General features: G+C 31.6%; 1 protein-coding gene across 1 annotated transcript in view; it reads left to right on the forward strand.

Annotated features, from left to right (window-relative positions):
- The first annotated feature begins 6,070 nt into the window (after positions 1 to 6,070).
- LOC125064788 overlaps positions 6,071 to 24,726 on the forward strand; it is a 98,445-nt gene continuing 79,789 nt past the window's right edge. Inside the window, exons 1-9 of the mRNA XM_047672014.1 lie at positions 6,071 to 6,357; positions 22,107 to 22,168; positions 22,400 to 22,601; positions 22,813 to 22,917; positions 23,003 to 23,119; positions 23,227 to 23,358; positions 23,431 to 23,546; positions 23,676 to 23,925; positions 24,412 to 24,677. Of these exons, the coding sequence (XP_047527970.1) occupies positions 22,112 to 22,168; positions 22,400 to 22,601; positions 22,813 to 22,917; positions 23,003 to 23,119; positions 23,227 to 23,358; positions 23,431 to 23,546; positions 23,676 to 23,925; positions 24,412 to 24,677 (1,245 nt within the window). The 5' untranslated portion in view covers positions 6,071 to 6,357; positions 22,107 to 22,111. The remainder of the gene's footprint in view (positions 6,358 to 22,106; positions 22,169 to 22,399; positions 22,602 to 22,812; positions 22,918 to 23,002; positions 23,120 to 23,226; positions 23,359 to 23,430; positions 23,547 to 23,675; positions 23,926 to 24,411; positions 24,678 to 24,726) is intronic.

Consider the following 24,726-nt stretch of genomic DNA (forward strand, 5'->3'; position numbering starts at 1 on the left):
TAAATAAAAGTTACAATACTATATATTTTTAAATAAAAACGGCTTGTTTTGTAAATACAGTGATATGACGTTCAACTGGTACAATGCCATAGTATCAGGCGTGCCCTCCAACTCAAAGTGCTAGTACCTCCGTGACCGTTACTTGGTCACCGCTACGCTGAGCGTCACACAACTTGCCGCCTTGGGAAATGAGTTCCACATTCCTAAATACGAATTATTCATGAATTATCGCGGGCCCTATTACCAATATATATAGAGTATAAATATATAAATATTGCGTTACAGACCTGGCGAACAACATTTCTAGGTGATTTCATAGACATTACATTATTTTTTAATTATTTCTACTTGTAAGGCAAATTTCCATGTCACTGAATCATTCCTGGATTTTTTTGGATTAAAAGATAACTAACAAAAAACTTAGACTATAATAATTAAAGGTCTATAGTAGTCCTGTGTAGCTAATCGTACACAGCTCTATACGGTGATATAATATCTCTCTCGGGGACTAGACCAGAAGAATGTAAAATAGGTCCTTCTTCTAAGTTGAGCTAATATATGGATACTTCTTATATGGTAATTACTGAGGAGCAACTTAATAAGTTTGTGCGTATATACGTTTAATATATGGTTTACGAATATCAATAATCTCGTTCTCTGTTCACGTTCACAGTAATACTCTTAACATATATATCGTATAAACTCCTCATATCTAAAAATATCGGCTTAACGTGCGCTCATGAGCGCATCTTCGTTCTATTGAAAATCTTTTTTAAAATTTTTAGCAGTTGTCATCATTTTACATCTACATCTTTTAGAAAAAGTCTTCTTAGTAGTAAGTCCGCCTTAGTTGCAAACCAACAACCTAGTATTAATAGCGATAAGTGTGCAATAACAGACGCTAATAACAGTACTGGGAATTGACATCTTATTGATTTTGTACAAACATCTTTGCTTTGTTTACCTCTGATTGATTTGCAAAATATGTTTCTAAAAAAGAAGTATATCGATTTTCTAGTAAATAAATTTGTAAAGTTGTTTAATTTGGCAATGTATATGAAGCGCGTCTATGGCATATGTAGTTTTAATTAAATACAATGTAAGATAACACAGAATTATTTTCTGAAAATATTTTATAGATGCGACTCTTAAAAAATTATTAAAAAATATTGTTACAGTACATCGGCTTCTTGCACTGAAGACTATTACATTTCTTATGAAACGAATAAATTCGAGGAGACACAAATGATTTAAATATATTTTCGTTTTTTTAATTGAATGCTAGATTGCTGTCTAATTATTTAATAAAAATATAAAATAATAGATTTAAAGTTTAGTTTAAAAAAAATTAAATCACGTAAAAACATAAATGAATAAGCTAATTTTCTGCAATACAAATTTTCTTTTAAATGACTAGATCAAATCTAAGATGAATCTGATAACTTAAATACCTGTTAGTATCAAACATGAACAAATCACATGAATCAAACAAAAATGTGTTTTAGCTCTTTAAACATTATGTGCCCTATTCGCATCATTGTTGTCTTATCGATTACATGAAAATAAGTGTCATGACAGACGATGTAGGTACTTACATTTTCAATAAGGAATAAAATCAAATCAAAATATACTTTATTCAAGTAGGCTTTTAGAAGAACTTTTGAATCGTCATTTAACTAACTATATTAAGTGAAGCTATCACCATCGGTTCGGAATGCAGGTTCCGATAAATAAACGTAGTTTTACTTAAATATATTGGATTGTAGTGGTTGGCACGCGTTTCGGTAAATCACCCACTCCTCAAATATTTTACCGCCAAACAGCAATGCTTAGTATTGTTGGGTTCCGGTTCGAAGGGTGATTGAACCAGTGTAACTACAGGCACAAGGGACATAACATCTTAGTTACCAAGGTTGATAGTGCATTGACGACGTAAAGGACAGTTGATATTTCTACAGTACCAATGTATATGCGATGGTGACCACTCACCATCAGGTAGCTAATTTTTAATTCTATCCATCTATTCAAAATTTTAAAAAGAATAGCAGTTGTATCTTTACTCAATGCTTTGACTTCTTCTTTTGAATGTCAAGTTACTGACTGAAAAAGAGAAATCAGCGTGTAATTATTCACCCGCGATACTACGTTAATTGGTGAGGCCGGTAAGGAATGTTTATTTATGTAGTCAACGGCTTTAAAAATATAAAATCTTGTTAGCAGTGAAACACAAATTGAAATAATTATAATTTTTAAAATCCGTCGAACATTATTTTGAAACTAAATAGATTAGATAGTTTAATAACTATAGAAAATAAGATGTAATTTAATTTTTGCAACAAAGTGTTTGCTAATGTTACAGAACGAATATATTACGTTTGTGTGTAAGAAGTAAAATAGTACACTGCAATAATATGATGACTTTGATCGTCACATACGACTTCGAACCGGTATATTTTGATCGCTAAATAATGGCACTGAACCCGATAAACGCCCGTGGACCGGTCTGTACAGGACGTTCCATGTCAGTAAGCAGCGCGACAAGATGGAACAAAATAAATTAGCATCCCGTTATAATTACGAGGGATCATGAATATTTTTGAGTATACCCTAATTCTATTATAATAATATAGTATACGTTTTTTAAACAAAAACCTGTCTAAAATTTCCGATTCAATATGTGATTCAATTATGCAAATTAACATTCAATCATGTTGACATCTGTTTAAAATGATGTAAGAATTAGTACCTAATCAGATAGGTAGTATATATAGTATAAATATGTTTTTATAGTATAAGCATTTCAATTAACATTCAACCGTTTGACCTTTCGTATCGATTTAAATATCTTCTAAGAAAAATGTTTTTAACGTTATATTTACCTGTACACTGACCTTAACACATTTATTTTTGTACGTACAGATGACACATGTAAAGTGACAGCCGTAAATATTCCCACTGCTGGACTTAAACCTCTTCTACTCTTAATGAAAAAGCACCGGGTTTGAAGCCGCAATCTTCGGTTTAAGATCACGTGTTATGGACCATCTCAGCTCTAGTGACATTTGTCACCAAATTACCACTTACCTATAATCCTATATTAAGTCATAATGGGAATTTTTCAAACATTTTACTCTTTATGTTGTTTATCCCTGAAGAACTATGTAATAAAACGCTTCTCAGTCCTAATCCCTCAGTAAATTATATTAGTTAAATTTGCAAATCAACAATCACAAGAGGAAAAAAGCCAAATAAACAACATTTGACAGCAAATTGACGCGATATCATTGGTCGCCAGCTAGATTAATCTATGATATCTAATATCGATTTGCGAAAAAATGGCGTTTTGAATGTCGACGGAACTTTTATCTGAATTTTGGAAGTAAAACTAAAGTGGTTATAAGTAGTTAATTGTAGTAGTGTTGTATTATAAATAAAAATATATTCATCATAAGCTCTTAGTAGTGCACAATATAGCTAAGTTATTGGCAAATCGCATGAAATGCGTCAATCTAAAGGTTTGTTTATTTTTATTGGACTAGAGTATATGTATTTTGAACAGAGTACAAAAAAACGAAACCGCAAACTTTATTAGTAAAGATTTATTAATAATGACTATGCTTTGTAAGACAATCCTTTAAAATTCATGGGCCGGTAGAAACGTCAACAACATCGATAAGTTAATTCTTTCACACTTTTTGAAGATAATTTAAATCTTGTATGATTTTTTATATGTGTATTTGAAATTGTATTATATGTAAATAAGTATACGTTTTTATTTAATTGGTTTTAACTTGAGTTGAGTTTCGATATACTTTATGTACATAACGGTAATGATAAAGTTGAAAATGTAATAAATGATAACTTTTTTTGATTAGCAAGACCAGAGTTGATACCAGTTTTTAGATGTTTGCGTACTTAGTATTTTTTTTTGTTTTTATACATATATTCTTTTTTAATCTTAAGATAAAGTTTGCGCGGCAAGATGAAGATATAAAAACAAAAAAGAAATTCAAAAACTCGTTTTTTCATTACTATCTTTAATATAAGTTGACTTAATGGTAATTTCTATATAAGTAAATTTTATTTAAAACCTCATTGGATAAAAACGTCCTCTAAAGATGCTGTTCTTTCTTGGACTGCAGTAGTTGAAAATAGTGAGAGCTGTTTTTACTGTCTCTTCTGTCTGTATATATGGCATAGGATATGCCTTTTATAAGCTCTCCTAGCATTCGCAAAAACGAATAACAATCATAAATAGTACCACCAATACCAATGTAAGTTTAAATAGTGTTATATTTTTTGTTGAAAGATAAGCATCAGAGTCATATCTAAATAACAGGAAAACAAATGGAATCACTTCTTCGATGATGACAGCCTAAGCGAAAAATGAAGTCACTCTGCTGTTATTAGCTTAGGTAATCAGACAGTATGTTTGATTTATTTACTGCTCGTATAGTATGTAAATTCGTTATTAATGTGTTAATATATATAAAATTATTTTTGTGTTACAAAAATCAAAATATACTTTAAAAAGTGTCTTACAAGCGGCGGTAAAATGTAGATTTGGCATTTTCTAGCAAGAAGTAGTTACTTCTTAATTAATTTCTATTTGTAATTTTTTTTTATGAAACAGGTAGGCGTACGCTCAAAATGGGCCACCTCATAGTATCTGGTCACCACTGCCTACAGACAGTGGCGCTATTAAATATTTGAATAATTCCTTACATCTCAAATGCACCACCAACGTTGGAAACTAAGTTAATATGTCCCTTGTGCCTGTAAAAACTGGCTAACTCACCCTTCAAACCGAAAAAAACAATAACAATACAAAGTAGTAAGTAGTAAAAAAAATACTAATACAAATAGTAAATCCTTCTATTATAGTAAAAAAAAAAATTTGTTAGTAAAAAGGTTATAATATTCATTTAAGTTAGTGCTAAGGAGAGTGCGAAAGAATAAAACATCAAGTAAGCTGCGCGCGTTGATGTCTATTCTATAGGTTACAGGGTTCTTATACCATGTTACAATACTATAACAGTTTGACAGAATTGTATTCAAATGTAAACTTTCTTTTGTTACAAGTTGTAAACGATATAAATTGTTTTAACAGGAATTGAATTTTCTTACTTTAACGCTATCTTTTTATATAGTAGACTTTAATTCCTTATAAGGCTATTATTGCCTTACAACAGCTCTGTGGTTTGTGCTGAATATTTTAATTTAATTTTACTGTTTTTATGGATGTTCGATAATAAGGTTAGAATCACAAAAAGTACTCAGGTATTATGCATATTCTACATGCATGGTAAATTTAAGATTTTTTTTTCATTTTTCTGTGTTCTGTAGCAGTAACTTATAGATAATAATTAAATGAATATGCATTTATGTAAGAAACCTCTTTACGTATTATCATATAAAAGTTTAAGCATTGCATTTTATTTTATATCTCGCTTAGTATAAAAATCTTGTATGGGCAATCGAATTGAGCTGCCACTACTCGATTGTGCTTTTTAATGGACCTTTGAAACTGGTAATTGGTGATGAGAAAAAACGAACAACGCTTATTGAAGCTCACATCAATGTGCCTTTCTGAGGACTAATGGTCACACAGAAGCTAAATAAAATGTTTTATTTTAAATTCATTCAATGACCTGTAATTGTGTAGGTTTTATCTCATTGGGAATCTTATTAATATGTACTAGGATATTCTAAAAATAAGTTAGATAAGTATTCATTATTTGTTCAGGAACCATAAGTGGTTGAATATATAATATTCAAAGCTTAGACTTTGCTTGTGTTTGAAGGCTTTTCATATATAGCATTAAAATCAAAGGATATGCTAATAACATTTTTTGGTTTTAGATGAAAATATTGTCTATATCGATGGTAATTTAGCTGACTCGGTTTTTTCATTTATCATCCTTGCAGTTTTATTATAATGGTTTAGAGTCCAGGCGAGCAAAAGCTCTGTCAGTAAAGAGCGTCGGCAAGTGAAGAAGTATAGAGGGGGAGGGGGTGGAACGACTGCGCGCGCGCCGCAGCCTGCCGCGCCACGATCAGTCTTGCTCCGACCAACAGGTTGGTTGCACGTACGAGTTATCTGCGTCGCTACCACGTATCGTTTTTCGAGTGTCCGTTTGCTCCACCTTTGGAGTGTTGTAGGTGCAGTGTTGTGACAGTGTGTTTTTAGGCATACAATCGGATAGTGTATCTCTATAAAGTAACATTGTCGTTAGTGTGCGGCTTGTTCCACGGAGTTCTTAACGGCTGTTCGCCTAGCGAGGGAAGGTGGATTGCTTGCACCGGGAGGAATGAGCCCCATACATTACTGCTCCCGCACTCACCGATGATCTCAAGGTTGGCATCTAGCACACTCACCCAGCCGTGTCGCAACTTTACCGCCGCGACCCCACGAACGCTTGCATTCTCCTCTACTCTAGTACTCTCCATTCTGCTCTCATTACAATAACATTCGTTCCAAAGTTACACACTAAGGAACATTCACTTCATAAATATTAATAACTTCGTCGGTAAACTACAGCTAACTTAAATTTCTATTCTTATTAGAAAAAAAGTATTGCATTTGCATTTTACATTTAAAGTACCTAATAGCTTTTATTTTAAGGCTATTATAACTGATAAAAAAGGTCACTTACTTTCATTGCGCGTTTAAATTTATCGAAGTAAGTGTTCGAAGTTTGTAAACGTAATAGTATTACAAAACGTCGGTCACTAGATGGCGTTCGAGGACTACTTATGTAAGCTGGACCTGCACCTTCATCTCCATATAAAGTAACGTCGATTTCCTTAGCGGCATCTGTATATCCATACCTAATTAATATGATGTAACGACTTTAACAATAGTCAGATCAAAATCCTACTAATTTAAAAAGCTAGTCTTTGTTCAGTTAATAGAGTTTAATAATTAAAATATGATTACTTTTAAATGTTATAATTAACGCGAACTAGATTTCCAATGCTAGATGTATAAAATAGTTATCTTTCTTACTTTTTACGATCTCCTTCACGAATATTTTATACGTAAAAGTAAAGATAAATAAACGGATATTGGAATGTAAAATGAAAATTATGGCACGTATGAAACTTTTTACGAAATATTATCAATTAAAAAAAATACATCCGTGTAGAGATTAAAATGAATAAAGGCCCTGTATTGAAAAAAAAAATCTTTAAAATATAAATGTATAAATTAAATTAATTAAAAATTAAAATAACTTGTGAACTATTAAATTTCAAGGTAGGCAAGGATCCATTGGAAAAGGTATTTAAACAATATTTAAAATTCTACATCCAATACAAGCGTTGACATTATAAAAGTCAGTGAATATGAGGAATAGTGATTTATACACAACAAGATACAAGTTATACAAGTATACAATTTATCAATACACAATGTCGATAGTTATTAATGAACTCAGAACTGTGAAAGGACTTGTATAACAAAACATTTTGTTTTATTGTATGGAGATAATGCTATATGAGTTAGATAGAGATTCAAATAGAAAACAAATCTTATTAAATTACTTTCAGCCAAATGAATAGCATATTTTGTTTGATGTTTAAATGTTTAATTTAAATTTTGTCATAATATATAATCAAGAACTTGATAATAACATAATATATATTTAAATAACTCTAGTATTGATCACGTGTAAAGTTTTACTACTTAGGCGCTTCTGCATTTCTAGGCTAGGTATATTTTTTCTCTTCTAGAAGGCTCCTTTCACACTTCTGAGCCTTTTCTTATCCTCGCCCACGTTATTTATCATGTTGAACATACACATGTGGTTTGGACTTTGGATTTTATGTCAATATCTTAGTCTGTTTCTCGTTTTACGTATAATGTGTTTTTTAAGTAGTTGTTTTGAAGAAGAAATATTCGTCATATTGATGAGATGTAATGTGGTATATTTCGTGATTGCAATTGACGTCCCCAGTGGTCTGGATTTTCTTCTGTTTGTAGAAGCTATTTTTTTAAAGAAGAAATATATATATGTCGGAGAAGCAGGATGCCGAACAGTTGGGTTCGGGGATTGATCCGACATTTGTAAGACTATGTGGGCGTGCAATGGAGATATTCATAAAATAAAACGTATTTAATATCGTCTGATTACTGTATTAATTGATTCAATAATCGTACACTACAATAATATCAAAGGATTACAATAATTCATCTCGATTAAGAGCAAATGGGTTTGCAAGCAACCATCGCATTCGAGAAGCTTGTCAAAACATAACGACTCGCGTTGCCATGACGCTTACAACTCCATTCGGGGGGACCCGCTCTTATAAGTAAATCAGCCATCAAACATTATTGCCAACTACTCGATTCATTAATTATCCAAATCAACAACCAAAGTAACCACGCTCCGATACGGCCATCCTGCACTATCACACGTCCTCGTGTGTCTCGTTGCTGTAAACCTCCTCGTCTGTAAACAATAAAACAACAAATGTACACATCATAACCCGCTTGGCCATTCTGACCACCACACGATGAATATTATAACCGTCCATGCTATCTCAATAGCATAATATTCTCTAGCAGCATAACTTTACAAGGTAAGCGACCAGCAAGACCACCAAGGTCTATTTACGCCACTAAGTCAATCTCTTGCCACCAAGGCTGTCATTTGCCACCAAGGCTGTCATTTGCCACCAAGGCCAATTTTGCCACCAAGTCAATCACTTGCCACCAAGGCCATCATTTGCCACCAAGGCCAACTTTGTCACCAAGTCAATCTCTAGTAGGGTCACTATGCTACGCTTTCTCTTACCAAGTAATTTGTTAACACCGAAATCAAAACAAAATGAAAACTGCCCACCGTTTTTAATAGAAAATAGACCTAGAGCTGGCTTCATGGTGCAGATATCCACTCGACATTTCATAACCGGCTCGCTTGTTTTGTTTTCCCTTCTTCGCACAACGCGTCGATATGTGGCTTCGCTCGCCGCAGGAAAAACACGTCAGCGGGGATGTTTTCTTCGAGACGTCCATTGTATTTCTTGCTTGCTTGAGCTTTGGCGTTGTTAACTTGCTGAGTGAGCCTGCGTGGTCTGATATGTGTTCTGATCCCACTTCTGATGTCGGAGAAGCAGGATGCCGAACAGTTGGGTTCGGGGATTGATCCGACATTTGTAAGACTATGTGGGCGTGCAATGGAGATATTCATAAAATAAAACGTATTTAATATCGTCTGATTACTGTATTAATTGATTCAATAATCGTACACTACAATAATATCAAAGGATTACAATAATTCATCTCGATTAAGAGCAAATGGGTTTGCAAGCAACCATCGCATTCGAGAAGCTTGTCAAAACATAACGACTCGCGTTGCCATGACGCTTACAACTCCATTCGGGGGGACCCGCTCTTATAAGTAAATCAGCCATCAAACATTATTGCCAACTACTCGATTCATTAATTATCCAAATCAACAACCAAAGTAACCACGCTCCGATATATATATTATTGTAATTGTCATACAATATTTTGAATGTTTTTTTTTTTTTTACAAAATAGGTTCAAGATACAAGTATTTAAGAAATGGCAAATATAAAAACTTTGTAAACTTTGTTTGCTATGATAATTTTTAATAAAGGACTCAAATTATCTTTCTTGAAATTTAAATATAAAACCGTATACATATGTAATCCATTAATATAGCAAGATTAGGCAGTACCAATATTTGTAAGGGTTGATAGGAAAATAAGTTAAAATATAATAGAAAATCATGCTCAAGTTACAAACGGAAGTGTTCAAAATGGATTAACGAAAAACAACGAATATGTCTTAAATAGAACTTTCACATCATAACTTTGGTTTTTTGAGTGATTTGTTACAGTGTTGGAATGTTGGCTAGACATTCGCTTAGCTGCGATATAATAGTTAATTTAACGTTGTGAAATTACAAATTTAGATCCCGGCCTTTTGTGGTGAATGCATGCAAAGTCATTACAAAAACGAGCATTTTTGTATAACACAACTTTTAGATTTGAATGCCATTCCAAAGAAATGAAATAATTCCAGAGGTAAACTATGAGCGACGATTATTCTAAAAATCGTCGACGACCGCTCTAAGAGGACTAAAGCCCAAATTCAACAACCGCAGAGTGGTTCCCTATCGTCATTGCTTCAAAAAAAAATGTTAACGCAACATCGTGTTTTACAGTTCTATTAATAAGTAAATACAAAGCATTGCAAAGCCAAACGTTTAATCGGTTGTGTCTTTTTTAATTGCTCCCGGTTCAAGTAGAAAGAACTTATGCGATTGATATGAAACTTTTATTCTATTTTTGTTTATAGTTTCAGGATAAACGAAAGCTTTATAATATACATATAAAAGGTTAAAGAAAATAAAAATTGCCTCTACCACTTTGTAAATCCAACTTTATTAGACTTTTTTAGAATAGTTCGGGCGAACAGATGAATCGAACTAGCGAAGGATGATATATCATTGGCTAAAAAACAACAAAGGAAAAACCATTATTACTCTACCCGGGTCAAATCGGGATGGGTAGCGTTACTATTTTTTTTTGGATATAAAGTCGGCAAAGGAAAAAATTAAATGACCTTTACAAGGATTCCTCTAATTTATTGAAAATAGGTCTAGTAGTAGTAAGTAGCAATATTTTATATGGTAAATCTTATAAGCAACAGCGAAAAATGCTCGAAATGTTGATTTCCATGAAGTTTAGTTATTACTTTGAAAAGCTCTTCGCCCTTTGATAGTTTTAAAAATGATGTAAATATCGATGACATTATTCATTTCCTATTATTATTTTCTTTCTAGATATCTAAAAATGCAAATTTTGCTAAAAATAGAATAAAAAAAATATGTTATTGATCTTGAATATTATTATTATAATTTTTTAATTAATTCATAGAAATTGATTCAATATAAAATACTGTTATGAGCAATAACTTTTGTCATCAATGAATGTCACTATCTCTTTATACTTATTAGAAGATCTAAATCTAATTGAAAAAACATAAACTATATTGATCTCAAACTTAAAAATATATAGTTTTAACGGTAAACTTAATATTAGACATCAAAATAATCTTTTATAATCCAGTTATGTATGAAAAATGTGACTTAGTACATATAGATACGAACATACAATTAATTATTTTTACTATTCACAATACATTCAATTAAGCGTCTTCAAATACATGTAGAGCTGATTTTGACATAGACATCTCCCAAGCGCCAAAATTCCTGGTTCCGAAAGGCGGTGATTGATTTTATTAAATAGATATATAAAATATTTAATATTAACGATTATTACTGATGTTGTGTAGGTGTATTAACCTCTACTGTTCGTACAAACTAATCGGTAGGTAGCGGTCTATTACATGGAAAGCGTGTTTACCTTCAATTAATGAGTCATACCGGAGCTCAGAGTTTGATGTCACAGAACAGATATTTATAGTTCGAAATACCCAGCGTGTCAAAATGTCAAGAAATATAATAATCATACTTACTTGCAGGTAGACTTTATTTTGTCTGTGACATTATGTATTTATGCAGCTGCGTCTATACAAAAACAAAATTTTCATTTTTTGTGTTGTCGATATACGTCGTTGACAAAAGTTTGGGTAATTATTAAAATCCTGTTAAGATTGTGCTATCTTGAAATAATTTTACTATATCTTTCTCCTGAAAGGGGTGCACTGACCCCTCCCCTGGGATAGTCACTACTCCGTAACACAGTTGCAGTGAAAACTAAAAGTAACAGATTATACTACAACATAGAGTGAGTAACACAAGTTTAAAATGTTTTTTTTTTTTTTAATTGTTTTAGCAACAAAGCAAAAAGAGAATAATTTAAAAAATTATAATCTTGTAATGCTTGTGATAAAAGCACATGTCTTTGTCTCTCCTAAAAAAAATTCGAGCACGACTGTTTAATGCAAACAAATAGTTTTAGTTATTTTGCTCTGAATACAAAATAAATTAAAATAATGGAGAAACAAATAAATTAGATATTATTCCTAACGTAACAGAAACAGACGTCAGTTGACGTCATACCTCGCTTGAATTAAAAATGTATTTAAATTGATATCCTCATAAAAAAATACATCAATAGTTTTTACTTTTAAAGGACCTGCAAACTGTTACAACAAACTTAGAAATTCTCATTTTATTAGAAATGTCCTATCATTATTATATTCTTTACATTTTCGATAGATTATAATTATGGATTTTTATTTTTAAGATTATTATTATTATTATTAGCAAAATTAGATTTATATCTATTAGATTTATATCGATAAAATTAGATAGAAATAAGGTTTTTTGGATTTGATGTAAATTAGTAAATACTTGTGGTTTAGTTTGTAGATAAAACAACTGAGAACAATAAAAATTGACTGCGTAGGTTTAGGCTGTTAAATCACAACACGATACGTTGACGCTACTAGAATAGCCTTGGCTTCAATAGTTTACCATAAATGAATATTTAGATAAAATATTTTACTCTGTTGGCGTTTTCATTGTATTTATCTGTCGTTCAAATGTGACTCACAATAAAATATGCTAAAAAATATAAGTTGAGTTTCATATTTAATATATAATGTATGGTTACTAGATTATTTTATATTAGTTACGCTTACCGACTACCGACCTACCGACTAAAGTAGAGAATGAGTATTTGGCCCCATATTTGTTTAAGTAATAAGATATCAGCAAATATTACCAATACCAAATCGCCGCAGCAAATACAACAAATAACACTGTGAGATGTAAATTATGAGTCGTGGCTAATTTTATATTTACAAAATATAAAATAAGACACCCACGTAGATCCAAAATTAGTAAAAGTATCTATATAATGTGTTCTTATTTTGTCTAACCTATTATTACGAACAACGAATGATTTAATTGTTGTGATGATGTCGTTATTTGGTCATAGTTTACCAAAAATCTTAAATCATTACCTAATAAAGTATTAAGCTGAAGTACCTACATTATATTTGTTCCGTCGAAGCGTGGTGCCGTTAAACAAATGCTTGCTCCAAGGCCCCTTTGTTCTTATTGCAAACTATTCCCACAAACGAGTTAATTGTAATCAACTGCAGATCAAAAAGGTTTTCTTTAGCATTTCGACATGCCTACTATTCTTAAGTCGTTGAGAAAAGATATATTAAGTACTCAGTATCGTAATCAAATCTTTTGTTATTGTAACATGTTTTTTACATCAGTATTTGTTTTCATATGATTTCTCTGATTTTAGATTTATTTTTTTGCATAAGCGCAGTATTATTGTGAATCCACAGAAATATAAGTACCTACTAAACATATAAAAATATATATTAACTTAATTTATTAATTTATGTTACTATTTTAGAAAAGTTACCGTTTCAAATTTTTATCGCATGTATATAAGCAAGAAAGATGCAGGAATAACGAAATAAGCGGCAACTAACGATAGTAGGGATCGGGGAATTATAACACAGATGTCGTAGTGGCTCCGGCGTTGAATGAGTGAGCACCTGTTGCGCCGGTGGCCACTCGACCGACGACAACGCCCCGTTATGTCATTCCATTCCAATGGACGCCCGTCCCATACTCTCACGCTTTGCCATCAATCTCCCATGTCTGTGAGAAATTTTATATAAACGATGCTTTTTCTTGATGAGTGTCCATTTGTATAATAGTAGACCTTTGATTATTTTCTAATATAATTTCCTTATTAATTTTTTTACAAGAATAATTTTGCGTTCTCATGTTCCCTTTAACCACAGGAATGACGTATCACTTTTTTACAGTAAAGAATGTAGTAAATACTTTTCTATATCGAATAGTTTTTACCCTATTATTTATAGTAATCAATACATTTGTTGCCAACAGTTGTATTGGTATTTACTTAGTCCCTATTTTCGTGTATGGCAACAATTGACATATTGATAAGTATTTTGTATCGCGGATAAAAGATCTTTACCCGTTTTTTTTCCGCACCATTAGAGTTACTAAATAAAGAATAGATTCCGATTTTAAACTATTGCGCTAATCATACTTTGATACGCTTAAGACAAGAGTTTATTACTTTACGTATATTTTTTGTCGATTTTTTTATTATTCATTAAAATATGTTTTTTAGAGTAAAACGTAATTAACTTTAGTTAAACCATTTTTAAGTTTTTTTAGGCTCTTATAGATAATTGATTCTTGATTTGGTTGAAATTTCATATAAAGTGCTAATAAAATGTTATAAATATGTATTATATTAAATAATTTATAATATTCTTAGCAATAACATTAGCACAAATGACATTTTTAAAATTAAAGTGTGTAAGACAAATATAAGAATTTTTTAATGTCGTAACTTTACAAAAATCTTATATTTGTCTTGTATGTTAATAAATATATTTGAAAGGTATCATTATAATATTATAAAGAGGTAAGTTTTTTTCGTTCGTAGTGTCTCGTCGTTCGTTAGTGAGTAGATTTATTATGACATTGCTATGTTTAAAATAAATGGGGTAAATTGACGATAACTTCAGTTACGGGCGAATGCTTTTATCTCCTTAGTTAAAGCCTCTAGGTAAAATCTTAATTTACGCGTGTAAAGTCAGGATGGAAAGTTAGTAATATACAAGTATAATATAATCAATAAACTTTTAATGATTCCTGTCGCGAACGTCGATCGACGACGTCGTCGTCCGCCGTCACCGGAACTCAGTTACACATGAACGACTCCTTCTCCTTTAATAGATGCTATCGGCATAGGAACACGCACGATGTGCCGCCAAATGCCAGTACTCGATACAGCAAAACGATTTATTTATGAAATATTATCATTGCGCCTATTTCCGAAGCTATAAAAATAAAACTTGACTGTTTAGGAATAATTGATTAATCGGAAATTAATATGTTACATATATATACCGTCAGTTAATAAATAAATTATTATTTTCGATATCTAGCATACAGCGAGAATAATAAGATCAATTTTTAAAAATTATCTTATTATGAAATTATACAGTGTACACCCCTATCTTTTTTTACCTGTTTCTTTTCTCTACAAATCGCTGTTTTAGCGATAAGTCCGTCTCTTGTGAATCTTTCTTGAATGTGACTATGTATGTGTTTATTTGTGTACATTAAAAAGTATTTTGATTTGGTTTGATTTGTAAATAAAAAATAATAAAAAACTATTATGGAATACCTTTGAAGTAATATTTTCTCTTATTAAATGTCAGATACTAAATTAAATGTCGACCAAGCGGTAGTGGTATTACTCTATAAGTTTAACCCATCTACATAATATGAATCATTGTAGCAAGTCTTAAATAGTGACGCACATCCGTTTTTTTTCTGTACTTTTTTAACCATACAATATTTGAGTAACTACAGTTTAACATTGTGAATTATAAAGACAATCTTCGCTTTTGTTTTCAGTTTATTATTATATTATAATACTTCTGTTTCTGTAGTTTTCCATAATAATAAATTATACTCTTAATTTTTGTCTGCCACTTGTCTTTACCAAGATATTTTAATTGATATTTCATTCATACACGTATTTATATACATACAACAATACATATTACAATTTACATCGTGTACGTTCACTTAAAATACTCCAGAGCTATAATATGATACGTAATCTTAAACACTTACTAAAACCCACGAACTTCTCTCGTTATGACTAAAAGAAAAAGATAATGATATAAAGATCGATCCACTTTAAATTCACTTAAAATGACACACATCATATTTGAATCATCATGTTACAGTTTTGAATTAAATGTAAAGCTACTACCGGGAAGTAGATTATACAGAGAAGTATCGTAAAGAAACTTAATAGTTACTGTTTTTACTTTGCATTCATATGATTGGTGTATTAGGTGTTGTGCAAGCCCCTGTGGGTAGTAACTATATATTATTATATATATTCTACCACCAAGCAGCATTAGGATTTTGTGTTCCAAGTTGATAGATCAATGAGTCAGTGTAACTACAGGCACCAGGGTCATTACATCTGTATTTAAGGAATGGTTAAATTTTATTTACGGTGCCAATGCCAAGTGGTGAACACTTGCGATCAGGTGGTCCTTTTGCCAGTCCGCCTATAGTATGCTATAAAATATAGAGAATTATCTGGGATCCGTTCTATGAAATTTATATAAGTACAAACTGTAACCTTAAGCAATTGTCGCTTACTAAGTAATTTGAAAACGCTTTTTATTATATGGGATATATATATTAAAAAGCGTTTTCAAATTACAATAGAATACAAAAGCGTTTTCAAATTTCAAGTGAATACAATTGTCCATAATTGTGCATTTCCGATCTTCTCTATTAATCAAAGTTCCGCGATCACATACCAAAAAATGTGTTACGGCTACAATAAGCATTTCCCTTTTGTAGACTTTTTTTTACCTTGATCTATGCCTCGTTTACGATTCTGATTTTCATTAAAACATATTTCTGTATGAGCTTATGTAACGAATAATTTAGTTTTTATTTTTATTTTAGTTTTGGCTTTTAATTGTGCCAAGAGGGCACAGATTATTTCGACAATGTGACGTGCGAATAATTTAGTTTTCCTTGCACTTTCACGAATCTACATGCTTATTATTGTCTGCGCCTTTCAAATGTTTTTTTAATACTTTATTGAATTCATAATTTACTTTACTATATTAGTAAAGAATGTTTAAGTACTCAGGTCTTGTATATCTTTAAAAAGTATTGTATGTTTTTTCTACAATAAAATAAAATAAAAAAAATATGTTTACGTTTAGGTTTTCCTGTAAATGTATTTAGGTTTAATTTATCATGTCATTGCTTTGTATATATGTGACAGGTCCTAATTTATATTTCAACCTTTAATTTAACATTATTTGTTTTTACTTTTCAAAACCTTCTCTTTATACTTCCCAGTTAATTGTATTTTGTTTAATAACTATGATGTTTTAAATATAAATATATTGAATGAAAAATACACAAGAGTACATAGGTAGTACAGACAAAGTTACAATTATATATATATATATCGAGCCAAGAAGTTCCGCTATTGCTCTTGAAATAGTTTGTAGTTGTTTGTAGATTTGTCCCGTTAACATTAGGTGAGTACTATATGTACCGTAACTTTATTTAATCGATTAATATCGAAAATATTGAAACATTTTAAAAGTCGGTAATCGTATAAATCTGCGTTCACTCTACAAGGTTTAAATAACCGGATCGATCTTGATTACTTTATTTTGTATGACAGTAATATAAGTTCTTTATATACAAAGTTTGAGGCCATATACATTAATTTTAAATATAACTATCGCATTAAAAATTAAGATATAAGGAGTAATCTCGAATTTTCGGAAAAAAAGGAGTAAAAAGTTTGCATTTAAATACTTGGTTCGCCGTCCTTTGCTGTTGGTTAATAAAAGTTTACGGATAAACACAATCGGCTATGTAGTATCATTTCTCAAGAGAGAAACTGGCGTATAGGCATTGTTAGCAGCCTACTTTCCGTACAAACCAGCGAACGACACGAGACGTGAAAGTGAATGGCGCAAGCAAGTTCATACGAACGCACGGACGCGCTTTACGCCCGATTTGTTCTGCACACGCGAACTTGTATATTTGATCACAATTTCGAGCATGACGTAATTATGATTACTTCACACGAATTTTCTAATGTATTTTAATGTCTACTCGAAATTATAATTTGCAACCCTAACGAAATTGTATTACGGCAAAAGTATATGAAACGGCAAATAGATTTCTACTTATGTATTTAGAAATATTTACTTATATTATCGCTATTCGTTGAACTTACATACTCTTCTTTAGTTAATTAAAAACGTTGTGTTGTATTCTAATTATTTTATAAATATGAGATATTGATATTAAATAACTTATACACTAAGTATGGTTCTAGTTTTGATTGGAAAACTAGGAGAGTCGTCACTTCACGTCTTTCTACACGGCATTGTCTCATTTGAACTTTTAATAAAGTCTATTAATGTAATAAACTTATAATTCTTCAATAACATTAAAAGATTTAAGAGATGTTGATTGGACGCGACTTGGGCAAGCGTGAGAGAGGACGTCCATAGGCTAGGTGGCGTAACGACGTAGGCAAAATGGCTAGTGCCGGTTGAAAAATAAAAGCCGATTATCTGGCTCACCGGCGCGCCCATATTCAGCAGATGACAAACAACGGACTGATGACAATATTGATGAATTTAGTATCAGTTATTTTTGAGGAGGCTCGTCAAAGCAAATTTAGTTACATATGATAGAATCCAAGAAGTAACCAACTAAATGTATATTGTAAATATTTAAATAACAATTATCATATTTTTTCCTTATAAAGTTATTATTATTTAAAGTAATTTAAAAAACAACATTTATTATAAGTTAAGACTCTTTGGCCGAGAGCCGAGATGGCCCAGTGGTTAGAACGCGTGCATCTTTACCGATGATTTCGGGTTCAAACCCAGGCAGGCACCACTGAATTTTCATGTGCTTAATTTGTGTTTATAATTCATCTCGTGCTCGGCGGAGAAGGAAAACATCGTGAGGAAACCTGCATGTGTCTAATTTCAACGAGATTCTGCCACATGTGTATTCCGCCAACCCGCATTGGAGCAGCATGCCACCAATATGCTCCAAACCTTCTCCTCAAAGGGAGAGGAGGCCTTTAGCCCAGCAGTGGAAAAATTTACAGGCTGCTAATTAAAAAAAAAGACTCCTTGGACGACTTGGTTTAATATGGAAATTGAACGAATTAAAATAGTCTTAATTCAAATTTTAAGTGACAAAAACATATATAAATATTTTATAAAGATAAAAAATGCATTTTTTTGCGTTTTATGCATATTTCATGTTAATTATGTTTTTTCACTTAAAATTTAAATTACGACTATCTTAATTCGTTCAATTTCCATATTAAACCAACTCGTCCAAAGAGCTGCGTATTTAGATATATTTTTTCTATTATTTGGAAGCGGACAGTAAAATGGGCCACCTGATGGTAAGTGGTCACCACTGCCTATAGACATTGGCTTTACCTGTTATTAAGCTTATTGTCATGATAATTTTATTCGTCCTTAATATTCTCAAAACGGCTTTTGTAAATTCTTAGAATATTCGGTACATATTAATAACTTTAGTATTGAAAATGTTTGCAACAGAAACAATCATTCCAAAGATTACCATTCTTTTTTTTATTTTTACAGTATTAACAATATTATTTTTTATAATGTTGTTGATTTTTAATCCAGGAAAAACGACGATAAAAAAATGATTTCATAATTTAAGTTTAATTATTATATATATATGTCAAAGTTATATTTAAAAGTTTTTGAACAAAAAAAAACACAAAATCTGTTCTCACTATTTTTGTGAAGATGTCAAGGTTTTACTTATTGTTGGAGACAATGTAAATAGGATTCTGTGTATCCAACTGAGGTGGCCTTTACAGTATTATGTCATACTCAATACTTTACACACAATTAGAGACATCAATTCATAAAACCTTGTGCTTCATAATGTACTAAATACCTACCGTTTTGCACTATGGTAACGATGATTCGATGGGTCCTACGTAGTAAATTTTACAGGAGAACAGAATTAAGTTTGTAAAAAAGCTATCTAAGAAGATTCACGATTGATTTTGGCTGAGTACATATAATTCTTATCGAAATGATGATCTTTACTATGCTCGTGCAATAATGGTGGGTTATAATACATATTTTGAGAAGGATAATACCTTCTCAAAATATGTATTATTTAATTAAATTTGTATTGACATAATACTTTTAAGTATGTTTTGTGATAAAACACTTTCGACTTTATAATTATAAAAAATTAAGCAAAACAAATATGAATAATAAGCTTAGTAAAAGGCGAATGTTTTGTTACACCTTTTTAACTATTTTATATGTAAATATATCAAACAGATATATTTTAATCATTTTCATTGTTTCATTGTATATTGATAACATGTGTCTATTTTCTTATGGTACATAATAACTATTTTCATATATTAGTTAAATACTATAAGGTATTATATATTTCAACCAATTTAGAAATGAATTATGATCCTTATTTAAATACATATTGTCTTTTAAACTAAAACATTCGAATGAATACTTCGGAATGATATACATATGTATTTACTTTATACCGTTTCCATATTATGTATAACAGAACTATCCAAATTTGAGTTTATTTATTTAACACATTTTGATTTATGTTTTACGACAAAATTAGACTTAGACAAATTTATTCATATTTCCCATTTATGATATATTGAATGATGAATGAAGCTATTAATAAATAGACCTTATAAAATGAATACAACTACCTATTTAATATTTTCTTGCTAAGCGCAAATTATTTATCAAAAACTTTTATAGAGCTATTTACTTACGAAGGTTATTCCCTCCACGTTAAATTATTATTAACGGTGCACATTAGTATGGGTGAGTGACACTCGTGCTTACAATATGGCTTAGTGTGCGTGAGAAGACTAAGATTAAAGACGACAAAGAAATACAAATGACATTATATTTTTATTATATTATGCATGCCAATAATTTAACGTGCCTCTCCACGTTAAATAGCACCTTTGTGATTGAATAGATCTGTACAACAGTACGTATACTATAACCGCACCGCGAAAATAAAGAGGACACGTGCGCTCGCGATTCAACCTCTGCCTCATCGATTGGTACGACCGAAAAATATGAATGGTGGAGTGTTTTTTGTCCCAAAATATGGATAAAGTAACAAAATAAATTAAAGAGAAATATTCTATACTCTCAATTGCCCATAAGGTATCGTGTAAAGATGAGAAACCTAATTCACGAATCTAACGGACGTTCGCATGAGACTTTCTTTCGTAAATGATCAATTACTTTACAGGAGAAAACTCCCTTAATTTTATAAGTGTATGTTGTAAGACTATATGCAGTAATTAATTATTAAAGACATGAAGTGAAGTAAATTGCTTTAACCACGAATACTATCTGTGAGCACAAAGCGCGTGACATCATTTCTAACGTGTAAATGTGCAGTTAGAACGTTGACTTTAAGCACAGCTATTTTTTACAAATAGGGATATCACATAACTACGATACTACTTACAAACAAATTTATATTAAACAAAATATGATCGTGAACATGGGAATTCAGGAATAAATATTGTAGTCGTATGTTATACAACAATTCATTACACGACAAAATTTAGCTCACAGTTACTTGACCTCGTACTTGTAACCTTCGCCTTTGTCGCTGGGTAAAATTTAACGGAAATTGCAGCAGTTGCGTGAAAGGCATTTTCAGTTTTAACATTGTTTTTATTATATTGATAGAATTATTAGAAAGATATAAATAAGTTTTCATTGAAATTATATTTACATAGCAATATATTTTTTTAATTTTTAATAAAAAAATGTAAACAGGTAATCGTCTTTAAAATGAATAGTTTGCTCAACTTGCTCTTTTATACGTATAAGTATGTTAGTTATATTATATTTATCATCCAATTTAGTACTTTTGTTTTATACAATATAATAATAATAAACATACATACATTCTTATGTACACACATTTTGTGTGTTAGATAATTAATAGTTAAAGTGACAGCAATTTCTATGTAAATTTACAAAAGGACGCGTCGTTTGGCACTACCGTGAATTTCCATTCGTGTTTAATTTCACTATAATTTTCTGCTCGCTTTTTATAATCATAGAACAAAAATTATATTATATATATATATTATAATTAGAATATATAATAACGAAGGTGCTATCCCTCACTATTAGATTCGTGATTAGTTTATGAGACATCGTGACATACTCGAGATGATACTTTTATGCTTTTAAGCTAATTTATTCTTCTTTCTTAAGTCTTTTTATAATTTATTTATTTTTCAATGAATTCTGTTAAAATAACCGATGCTAATCTAGCCGCTACTGCTATCTACTTTATCCAAGCACACTAAAGATCGTAAAATTATTTTAACTGACTGATAAGGGAAGAGATAGCATCTGAAATAAACATAAGTTAATTTTATTTACAAGGTATTAAGTTCTCTAATGTATTATTTTTTGGTTACAGGGACAATGTATATAGAAACCCTACCGCTCGTGGTTTGGACGCTCCTACTAACAACGACACATGTAAGTACTTTAGATATAAACAACCCATTATATATATTTTTTAATATTTATTGATGATGTGCTGTGCTTTATCTGATGATTAAACCTGGAAACTTTTTATATATTTGCACATTTATGTTAGAGGCCCTTGACCGGTGTCATTGACTTGCAGAAGTGTGAATACATTAAGGTTCATGTGAATTTTTAATAACATCAACTAGTTTTAATTATTTTATTTAACTTATTTTACAGGTAGCGACGCAAAACCAGTATGGAATAGGCTTAGGAATAAAACGAGAAGTATTTTTCTTAAATTTAGAAGACGGCTACTTTGGTTGCCAAGTAAACGAATCGACACAAATATTACAATTATATGAATTATCAAAATTATGCGACGGTGTGCCAGATTGTTATAAGGCATCCGACGAACTTAGAACAGAATTAAAATGCTCAGGTTAGTGCGCTTCTTTCAACTATTTAATAAACCTTGACAGTACATACAAATATTTCGAAGAATAGTTTTTAGACTGACAATAACAGCAAGAGTTCATAACTGCTGGTCAGAGGATTGTATTTATTATCATATTCCACCTAATAACCACAAAAACCATAACCATATCAACAAATTAAGATAATAATAAAGTAATGACAATATTTATTTATAGATGATTGTACCAAAGACGACGGAGCGCGCTGTATAAACGGTGCCTGCCTAAATGGTGTTTGCCACTGTAACGATGGGTTCGGCGGATGTAACTGCCAAGAACTTGGTATAAATTTATAGTTTACTTTTGCTTTAAATATATCAATTATTTAAATTATACTTAATTGTGTCTTCATTTTATAATGTTTTAGACGTAAACGAATGCAAAGACAGGCCGTGTGATGTTTTCGCTCACTGTACAAACACCGTTGGTAGTTTTCAATGTTCCTGCTTCCCGGGTTATATTGGCGATGGTTTCACATGTAAAGGTACAAACTAAATGTATTTTTGAATAATAAACCTTAATAAATAGTTTTTGTTTGTTATGTATGATGTTTTATTAAAAATAAATAATATCATTTTTTTTTATTGTTAGATATTAATGAATGTGAAGATCCCGCAATCTCTGCGCGATGTGTAAAAAATGCTGAATGCTGTAACCTACCTGCTCATTTTATTTGCAAGTGTAATCGAGGTTTTGAAGGGGACGGAGAGGAAGAATGTCGAGGTATAGTTAACTCACCTGTTTTATTAATGATGTAGGTAATGTGTATTATTATCACTCTTATATATTTTATAGATATCGACGAGTGTCAGCGACCCGGAGCTTGCGGTGTTAATGCGATTTGTCAAAACTATCCAGGAAACTATACCTGCGCATGTAAAGCAGGGTATACAGGAAATCCTTTCGATGGAGTAAGTTTTCGGAATCCTACGCTATAATAAATATAATATAAAAACACCGTAAAATTTATCGTATTTTAAAATGAATGAAAGTAAACATAACTTTTCACGAAACGAAAATAATTCTATAATGTATAATAGTGCGTGGACGTGGATGAATGTGGCAACATCGGCGCATGCGGCGATGGTGCAATATGCCGCAATGTGGATGGCGGCTACGAGTGCAGCTGTCCACCTGGTCGTGAGGGTGATCCACGAATTTCCTGTCTCGATCATGATCAATGTGCACGAAATCCTTGCGGTCGAGACGCGCTCTGCGAGAACTTGCCTGGCGCTCATCGCTGCTCCTGCCCACCAGGTTTTGAAGGAAACCCTGACGTACAGTGTACCGGTAAGGTTCTTAGCCGACACGCCAGTAGGTCTGACCGATCTAATTTCTTGACTATATGTACTAATGCTTATTGTACTTCTAATCTATTCTCGGAGCGAACCGAGTACTACCGTAATAGACGCGCGGTAGCCTCACGCTTATACTAATCTAACCGATCACACCATTGATACAACAATATCTATGAAAACTAATAATTTTCAGCTTGACAAAAAGGAGTGTCATTGAGTTCTGGTGGCTTGATAATTTCCCGACGTACGACAGAGGAAATGTGTTACTCGTTTTAGGATTTCATAGTATCGAAAATTTTACATACGGATCTGGATCTTTGATTCTTTTGAGAACTTCCTTCTTTTCTATCGTTACATACTTCCTGTGTGCTTGTATTTTCTCCTTCGAAGTAGCTGATGTACCTACTGCGTGCGTATAAAATCTACAATAATTGTTAGATGGGCTATATAATAAGAAATGAGTTATTTGTTATACCAGACGTAGACGAATGTAAGAGTAGCAAGCCCGTATGCGGCGAACACGCCGTGTGCACCAATACTGTCGGCAGCTTCGTGTGCACATGCAAACACGAGTACACAGGAGATGCACGTGTAGCCGGTGGTTGCCATGACGTTAATGAGTGTGAAACTTTGGAACATCCTTGTGGCTTGCACGCGATATGTGAGAACACCAATCCAGGATATAATTGTCTCTGCCCCCAAGGATTTAGAGCAAAACCGGATCCTCAAATTGCATGCGAACAGGTATATAGAAAAAAATGTTATTGTGTGTTTTTATTTATAATTAAAACCA

The sequence above is a fragment of the Vanessa atalanta genome, chromosome 6 (assembly GCF_905147765.1).
Source record: "Vanessa atalanta chromosome 6, ilVanAtal1.2, whole genome shotgun sequence".
Taxonomy (NCBI): domain Eukaryota; kingdom Metazoa; phylum Arthropoda; class Insecta; order Lepidoptera; family Nymphalidae; genus Vanessa; species Vanessa atalanta.